Raw genomic sequence first — 10,153 nt, forward strand, 5'->3', positions numbered from 1 at the left:
TTTATTTTAGAACTATGATTACGCGCCGATAACTTTCGGACTGTCAACACAATCAATCTGAAACGTTATAGTCCCCCCTAAATTAATTATTTAGAAAAACTGTATAGAAACTTATTGCGAAAAATATTACATCAGCCAGGGTTTAAACCTGGGACCTCTCAACTTTTTTAATTAATTTTATTTTGGGACACAGCCTACATATGCAATCGAAAAAGCCGAGTTTTAGAAATGAACAGGGTAAATTCACGAGCATATGCCGTTTATTGATATTTTTAATTATATTTCTGACCACCAATGGTCGGGAAAGGACTACCAAACGTCAGTAAGCGACCACCAAACGAATGCTTACAGAGATTATTGTTTGTGCAGTCTGCAAAGCCGAGTTTTACAAGTGGCTAACTTCACGCCTGTATATCGTTTTTTAAATATTTTCGGGTATAATTTCGTCTACCAATCATCGAGAATGGACTACCAAACGTCAGTACCCTAGTAGCACAGAATATTGGCTATACATTGGCTAAGATTGGCTAAATATTGGTTGTATTGGGGATACATTGGCCAAGATTTCCCAATGTAATGCCAATATTGGCTATATAATAGACGCCAATGTATAGCCAATATTGCATGTCAGTCGATACACAATATTGGCTCTACATTGGCGATACATTGGCCAATATTTCCCAATGTAATGCAAATATTGATATATAATAAGTGCCAATGTGTAGCCAATATTGCGTGTCAGTGGTTACACAATATTGGCTATATAATAAATGCCAAAATGTGTAGCCAATATTGCATGTTAATCATTACCTAATATTGTCTTTATTTGTTATTTATTTATTATTTATTTATTTATTTGTCTTTATTATTGGATATATATTGTGAATAGATTGTTTATATCATACATGTACAATTAAGTAACACATTTATTAATCGAAGAAATGGTGCAGCACATAACGCAGAAGACTCATAGTCCGAAGGTCTCAGGTTCGAATCCCGTAGGTAAGTGAATTTTCATTCAATTATTTCTAATATTGAATATACATTATTTCAGGAATATTAGCGAATATTGAAAAATCATGTATAGCCAGTGTAAAACATTGGGTAAGAATTGAATCCCCAGTATTGGTTAAATATGGCTAGGCGTCTACTTTACAATATTGGACCAATATTGGAGATTAAATTTTTGCCCAATATTGGCGAAATATTGGAAAAACAATGTATAGCCAATGTAAAACATTGGGTAAAAATTGAATCCTCAATATTGGTCCAATATTTTTGAAACAATATTGGTCCAATATTGTTGAACCAATATTGGCTAAATATGACTAGGCGTCTACTTTACAATATTGGACCAATATTGGTTATCCAATGTTTTAATATTAGCTGTACATTCGTTTCCCAATATTGCGCCAATAATTTATGCTACTAGGGTAAGTGACCACCAAATGAATGCTTATAGTGATTATTGTATGTGCAGTCTGCAAAGCCGAATTTTACAAGTGCAGGGGCCAACTTCATACGCATTCGTCTCTTTTCGTTATATCTTTGACTACCAAACGTCCGGAATGGACTACCAAACACCACCAAACGACTACCAAACGAATGGTAATGGTTATTTTTAGTTTTTTATTAGTGGGGGGGTCAACTTTTCACACAGGTGACAATGAGAATCAAAGGATTCTCCCTATGCGCCGCGGCAGCGCGGCGGGCGCTCTTGCGAAACGAATTGATTTTTTTCAGTCACTTTAAGTGAGCACTAAAATCGGAAATGTATATATTTTGATACTACAATGTCTAAGGATTGTTTTAATACCAAAATCATGCGAGTATCAAATTCTTTGATGATCGGGTAACGAATTTTAGAGCGCGGTGCGCCTTTCTTCTCGACGTATAATTGAAATAACGCTATATTTGAAAATATTTTGCTGTATTTTGGAGCACTAAATTAGCACTAAAATTCCTGTGTACTTATTTTTTGTATACATGGATTGTATATATATTTTTTTATTGCTGCTAAATGGTTTGAGCACTAAAATTCGGAATAGGGTACTAAATTAGCACCTAAAGAGTATTAAATTTTTGGCCTATTCCGAACTTGATTTTTGATGATGGGGGGGGTCCAGCTTAGTAGACGTCGAATGTTAGAACAATTCACAAGATTTAATACAAAAATTTGGAAGATTTAATACGTAAGTGCAGTGTTCTCCGGAAGTTTATTCATATTATTATCAAAATTTTCGAAATATATTAGATATGAATTATTTGGATCATTAATTAATTATTATTCCATTGAAATTTTATTTCTATTTTTGTTCTTATTTGATATATGTAATTTATTTCAATTAATTAAATAATTTTTTTGTATTATATATATACTTATTTCATTTTCTAATAAAAATTTTTTTATTGTCAAATTGAGGCATTTGATTTGAGGATGCCAAAACCACAAAACGATATACTTTAAAACTTGTAAAAAAATTTTTTCTATCCTCAAAAATGTTTTATAATCCGTAGGAAGTCCGTAGGAGGTCTATGCAGAGAAAATTTCAATTGAATTTTGTTCTGGGTGAAAGAACCTATTTGAAGAATGTAACAATTCATTTGAACGCTTGGGATCCTGTTAAAATCAACTTTCAACCTATTTGATCATTTTTTTACATTAATAGGGCTATATTTCCTAAGGCGTATATCGTAGAGCTAAATGAATTATTGCTAAATGAATTATATCGTGTTCAGCGACCAAAAAAACATACAGTACCACATTTATGTGGTACTGGATTTACAATCCAGATTAAGTCATTTCTGTATCAAATCAAACATATATTAAGGATAATCGAAATTTTAAAAATCATTCATTAGCGACCTCTGAATCTTAATATTATTTAATAAAAATTTAGGGGTGTTGTTTTGGCATAAAATGGAAACTTTTGAGCTGAGACGGCGATTAAAAAAATTTTTTTTTCCTTGTCAGTCTAATATATACCAATATGTACCAAAAAAGTCGGGACATCTGAATATCTCGGAAAATCTAAGTTTTATACAATAGAAAAGTGTTTTAGACAAAGTTGTAGGATTCAAAAGGACCTATTTAGGTCTAAACTGATCTTATCAGTTTGATCTTGGGTGTCGTCACCAAAGTCAGGTCAAGGTCACATCGATTTTTTAAAATGGTACATCCTATTTTTGATTCCAGGATCTAATAACTGGTGTCGAGAGCTTTTCAAAATAGTATTATACAATAAAGTTATTTTTCATTAAGTACTTCTTGAGTTATAAGACTTGAAAGTTATAGTACCGCTAGCATTAGCATTACGTAAGGTGTTCCACCGACGTTTAAAACCTCTTAAGATCAAGATTATTGGAGATTGTTTCTCTTATTTTTATTTTTGCACTGAAAATTCATATTTATGTAAAAATCTAAATAAGAGAAATAGTCTCCAACGATCTTGATCTTGACAAACGTTATCCAGGACATGATCCTGAACAATATTCAATGTTATAATACTGTAACTTTCGAGCCTTATAACTCGAAAAGTACTTTATGAAAAATAACTTTATTGTTTTGAAAAGCTCTCGACACCAGCTATTAGATTCTGGAATCAAAAATAGCGTGTGCCATATAAAAAAATCGATGTGATCTTAACCTGACCTTATATTTTCTGAAATATTCAGGTGTCCCGATCTATTCAGGACACCCTGTATACATTATAATTACAAATTCTCTTTTAGTAATTTTTAAAGTTAATTTTTCGTTAAGCAAGATATAATTAATATTTTTATGAATTGTAAAAATTTGATTATATATGTATATATACGGCAAAAGCTTTTTCCGGAATTGTAATCTCCAATAATCTCTCGGAGCTTATTTGTAGATATGCTTGTTATCGGCTATCTTGGCTCATGGCGAATTATGATAATTCCATCCTATCATAATAAACAATGTACTAAGTTAATATTTACCATGTTTACCTCCTACCAATACGACATGTATAACTTCGTTTTACACTACATTAGAAGAGAAGAGAGAGAAGAGAGAGAGAAGTCAGTAATAGTTCAATAATCTGAATCTCCATGAATACCTGTAATAATATTTAAGATACCTAATGCGTTAAAGAGAGTTCACCGTGGACGTATCGGCCTAGCCAACTCGACTCGCTTATAATCTCCATGGTTTCCTCGGATACGCCTGTTTGAAACTAGATCGTAACACTCCCTTCCATGGGAGTTTCGGCCAACTTTTGGCAATACTGCAAGAACGCGGCGGCAACATAAAGTCTCGTAAACAATGAGCTAACAAAACGGGAGAGCGTTACGTCTCTTCTATGCGGCGAGATCGCGCAGTCACCGGAAATATAGACGGCAACGGACGGTAATCTTTACAGCCAATTTAAGCCGGATGAGGCGTCCGCTCGCCGAAAGTTGACCCGCGCGATAATATTTTTTGCCGGGAAATTAAAGTCGCGCTCGCGCTGCCGAAAGGATGGGTGGATGAGTGCCTGTGCGAAAACGCAATGCGGATAGAAAAGGGGAATTCCCTTTCGCCTCACGTCGTTTCGTGACGTACGAACATAGTCTATTAGAGTGGAAAGAAAGTCGTCGCACGAAGGCGACAGGGACGTATCCGAAGGATTTTCCGGAATAGTCTCGTCGAGATTAGCAATTGAGTCTCGTATTAGATTGGATAAATTTACACTTGTAAGGTAAATCGTAAAAATTACGCCCGCTTCGTGTATTTCTACGAGCATTTCGCACGCATCATGCAAGAAATTATGTCTAAAAATTAAATGAGATTGTTTTCAAGTAAAACTCTTAGTATAAATTATTAGAAATTCTTATTATTGCAGTAAAACGGAGCGAGAACTCTCACCAAAACTATGAAATTTTAATGTTGAGGTGCTAACTTCACACACGCGCCTAAATATCTAAAAGGAAAGGAAGAAATGTGGTCCCTTCACATCCATCTCTGGGGATGAAATATAGTGCGACTGTCAAAGTGACGTTACGAAAAGACACGAGACGGTCTGCTAGTCGCGAGCGGCACGTCGGCGATGTGCGCTCCCCAGGATATTAAGCCTGTCTAATTTTCGCAATTTGTCGTAGCAAAATATTACGAGGCTCTCGTAACGAGGAACCTTTCTTCGCGAGAATTCCGGCCACGCCTACGTGCTTGCATCGGGTCGCGTATAAGAAAGCCTTTTCCGGTGAAGAACGCATGTAACCCCCTTTCTCGCGTAGGATGGATGGCAGGGGGACGAAAGGGGATGAAGGGCGCGAACCCAAAGTTCGGTCCGTTTAATCTCCCTGGCGATAAATTTGCGAAATTAAATCATGGAATACTATATGGTTGGGGCATAATGGGCACTTTGCCGGTAATGTACGGCCGGATTATTAGCATAATGCAAGATCCCCGTCGTCCACCTGCGCGAATGGATATGTATAGGTGTATATAGTTTGTGGTGTACGGTATTGGTGATTGCAGGTAGTTGCGATCGAGTTGCATGAGATGGTCACTATATTATATTGTCGATTATGCTGTCTGATATATACGTATATTATGAAAGCTATAATAATAGTTTTTCTTTCACATGTTAACATCGAAAATATACTTGAAAATATGCTTGAAAATTGCTTGTCGAGAATAAACGTTCGATTTTTGTTCGACAATTTTAAACGATTTGTACATCTCTTCAATTTTTAAAAAGAATTCAGAAAGATTTCTTTTGCTGCAAATAATGCAGTATTATGTATTTATTAGACACGGTAAAAACACTTTATTTTTTTAAAATAAAAATTTGAAACGCGATAGTGACACTATTCATTTTTATGCATATGACCGTGTATGAGATACTGTATAGTCTTGTATGCAAAGGTAATTTTTGAAAATATTGGAACGGATGAAGTTTTGAAAGGGGACGATTTCGACATGTGTATACGTCAATTTTTATTAAAGTGAGAAGATATTGGAGTATAGAAAAATTTGCATCCGGAAAATTCGACATTCTACTATGAATAGATCCATTCATATTTACATATTAATCTTTCAGTAACGACTTTAAAATAACGCACAATATTTCTTAACGACATTTCGTGAAGAATATCCGAAGAATGATAGTTTTACACAAAATAAAAAAAAATGTATGTACTGAGGATAGACAAAATAATGTGAATACTTGGGAAATACACTAGTTATTTTTTTAATAAGAGATTGATCTATCGTTTTTCTTTAATACAAATTCTATTCTTATTCGAATCGAGTCATACAATACTTGAATAATTACCAGTGCAATATTATGTCTGCATTATTCTAGCAGAACATTTTCCAATTACTTAATTAAGAGATATTGAAGAAGAAAATCTGCTTCTTATCCTGCTTTTCAAAACTACTCACAATAATTGCATGATTTAAATCAGATAATTGCGTTGATTAGGAAAGGTATTAAAGAATATAGAAATAATTAATTTTTTAAGAAATCAATTTCGGATAATAGAGTGAAAAACAAAATGTCCTCCTGTAACGTTATTATATGAGCAATAATTGAAACATGTTCTGCTAATTTAGTACGATATTCCATTGGTGCCTATTTAAGCATTGTACGACTACCTACATTTAACGATGCTTAGAAGTATAATTTATTGGTACAATATTGGCACAATATTGCATGGCCCAATATATCTTTAATGCAATGCCAACGATTAACAAATGTGTCGCTAAATAACGTGCTACCAGAGACAGAATCTGTATTAAAGATAAATGGTTAATCAACATTCTATTATGACAATAATTTAAAACAAATAATGCATTTCTCTCAAGTGTTCACATGTTTTAAATTTTATCTATTTCCTGTATGTATCGATAAAATATATTTATATGATATTATACAGATATATTTTTTAAGTAGAATATAAAAATACATCATCATAATATATAACTCATTAAATTTTATTGTTTGATGATAGCGAATGCTCCATTATCACTTTTATTCCTTAAATTGTACTTGAAGCAACTGAAAAATAAAAAAACTTTTATTGCCGTCAGCTTCAATATTCTTCTAAGGCTTTCTCTCTCTCTCTCTCTACATATTTATCTATCTATCTTTTTTAGTGCTCCGTTGGCACCATATAATGATGGGCCTGTTACCCGTTTTTCTTCGGCATTATTAAACGTTTTTACGATCAATTAGCGGTTTTACTTGTTGCCCCGCGTGTTCCATAAAATTTCTGCCTCTCGTCTCGTCTCGAGCCCGATTCATTAATTCCCATCTTGAGAGCCGAAGCTCTTTATATCTTTTGCTTCCCGTATAGTAGAAAGTTACACCGTTCTCTTGGTCCTTATAGACGACGAGAGATCGCGTGCATTTCTTTCTTCCTCGTCGTCTGCGCAATATCATAATGCATCCGCAAATTCGTTCCCGCGACCGCGTTATACCGTGCATTGCTATAACGCGTTTCAGTAATTACTTCATTAATTACTCCGCTAATTACTCGACTGATTATTCCATTGTGAGTACTCGGTTATTCCAGTATCGAACTATCCTGCTACCGACTTTGCAGCGCGCCGTTACATCGAACGGCTTTTCTATAGATGGAGATAATCGCTCTTTATCCCTGACTACTAAAGATAAGCTCGTAATATGGTTTAGCATTTCGATGACGGTATTGTTAGATATGGCTTTACAGCTCAATAGTTCTTGACAGTGCAATCGGAAATCTGTGGCTTCTCGAACAGGAATATTTTACTTCCGTTAGATCAACGATTATTGATAGAATCTTTAATAAAGTTTAAACGAGCAGGAAAGTTAATAATTTTTCTTCAAGCTTTATCTTTTAAGTTATCATATCTACAATCTTTTACTTTTAACTCTTTAAGAAAATAAGTCAAAACCTATATGGAAGTTTTAGTTGAAATTAAACGAGTTTAGTATATGAAAAATTCTTTATTTACTATCGTTTTTATAACGGAGAAGTTATCGATGCTTAAATACTGAAGCAGCTTTGTCGCATTTTGTAGCATTTTATCACAAAAAAATCGATAATGTTTTTTTTGCCGAAACTTTTACTGAAACGCATAAAGGCTTATGAAATTGCATAAAGTCGCATTACGTTCGCGATAGATATAATCTTAATTTATCGAGAGGTATAAGAGAAGAATTGAATTAGGGTGCGCGGCTGTTTCGGAAGCACCATCAGTCGTCGGTCCACCATACGACTCAATCCATTGTATCATCCTGAATGGATTCCATACCGAGTTACCGGACCATTGCAGTTTCTACTAATTTCCGGTCGATCTCCGTCTATATGTCGAATAAGAATAGTATGTGCGTATATCTATTTCACACGTATGCGTTCTCGGAGGGGAATATTGAATTCAATCACGAAGTGGTCGACCGCGAGTGGTAAACACTCGCCTAGCGGCGTTTTGTTTCCCAATTTACGGAACAGCTCGTGGTATTTGATCTTGTCTGAACATTTAATAGCCAGCCTCAGCTGTAATTGATATAATCCGCAGATCATTGCGTTTCCGAGCTGTCAGTAGCGCGAGAATCGCTAATGCAAATGCGTGAATCTGAATAATTTACGTTGGGATAAATTGCGTGTTTGAGATATCTCAAAATACTGCGAGAGAATAGTCGGTTATTTTTGACATAAATGAAAATTAGTTATATTATTTTATTTTATAATTATTCGAACGGTTGTTTGATAATAAAAGCTTTTTCAATATGCTTGGCTCTGTACCGTACTTATAAGGAAAACTATTTGTACTAAAGTTTTATATACTAGATATATATAGCTGCGAAAAAAGTACAAATCTCGAACTTATTCCCATGAGGATTTAAAGAGCACGAATGCAAGAATTCATCGGAGATCGTATTGACAACTTTTTAGGGTTATCGAGTTCGTGATTGAATGCTGGCTTTTATGAACGCTTAAGTGTGCTATGATATATCCCTGTGTCATTTAATAATTTCAAATTACAAAGATCTAGTATATATAATAATTATTTGACCACGCGATCGTTTGATGAGACCCTAAAGTGGTTTTAACTATCCGCGTAAAAATCTTTTAACAAGTTAGGGAATTTTTTCTTCAAGCTTTAGGATATGTCCTCTTAGCGATAAGTATTCAAGACTTTTCCTGGGATTATCGAACTATGAATCGCTTCTATCCTGCAGCAAATCGGATTATCGTCATATGTACTGCGTTTTCGAATACGTACATATATATACCTGCATATATATCATGTTCGAAATCGTAATCTACGTATAGTGTGTCATATTCTACGCGTAATTAATCAGCCACGGATAACAAAATTTAAGTAAAGAAGTAATAAATTTTAAAAATTTGAGATGTTATATAACGGCGCGCTTTAGATATAAATAAATGAAATTAAAAGCTTCTCAATTTGCATACTACAAAAATAACATGTTTTAACAAATATTATTTCAATCCATTTGTATAATGTTAAGGAACTTTATAAAGGCATTTAACAAACTTTTGCACATATATGTAATTATATTAAAATTTAGAGCAACGTTAAGGAGTGTTTCTGAATGATTTGGAGTTAAGCCGGTTTCTATATCTCCTTGTAAATAACACGAGAAGCAAGTTACTCTCTTCTTTGTCCTAGAAATGGAAAATTGGAGTAGCTTCTCATTCACCTTTCTTAACTTTTTCAATTCTTCTATCCCATGTTCTTTCGATCTTATTGTTGTTTCGTCTCGTATCTTTCACGTTGAACTCGAGACAACTACACCTGGAATTCAATGTACGACAGCGGTGTTTTGTAAGATTGGTAAAGTGATTCCATTTTGTAATATTGAAAGTTTTAAGAATCAGACATGTAAAGAGATCATATAATCAGGTACATGACTGTCTTTTACGTTCGTTGTTTCGCTTTCGTAGTAGTATTACACAAACTAAAAGTGTTTCAGGATTTAACAATATAATATGATTGAAAATATAATCCATTTATTATAATTTATTCCTGCTATCTGAATTTGTGCTGTAAATTATATATGGGGCATTCTTTCTCAAATCAGCCACCCGCCTGCGCATTTTATTTTTAAAGATAAAATTTTTTTCGAAGCGTCAAAATTTCCGCCTAAACCTCAATTTTTTGATGCCGTATGGTGTTTTTTATTTCCTTCTTATG

General features: G+C 34.0%; 1 protein-coding gene across 1 annotated transcript in view; it reads left to right on the top strand.

The window, feature by feature from the left end:
* The first annotated feature begins 941 nt into the window (after positions 1–941).
* LOC108759252 (uncharacterized) overlaps positions 942–10,153 on the top strand; it is a 69,192-nt gene continuing 59,980 nt past the window's right edge. Inside the window, exons 1-2 of the mRNA XM_018504599.1 lie at positions 942–1,002; positions 1,055–1,104. Coding sequence (XP_018360101.1) covers positions 942–1,002; positions 1,055–1,104 — 111 coding nt within the window. The remainder of the gene's footprint in view (positions 1,003–1,054; positions 1,105–10,153) is intronic.

This window comes from Trachymyrmex cornetzi, unplaced genomic scaffold, assembly GCF_001594075.2.
Source record: "Trachymyrmex cornetzi isolate Tcor2-1 unplaced genomic scaffold, Tcor1.1 scaffold1042, whole genome shotgun sequence".
NCBI classification, from domain to species: domain Eukaryota; kingdom Metazoa; phylum Arthropoda; class Insecta; order Hymenoptera; family Formicidae; genus Trachymyrmex; species Trachymyrmex cornetzi.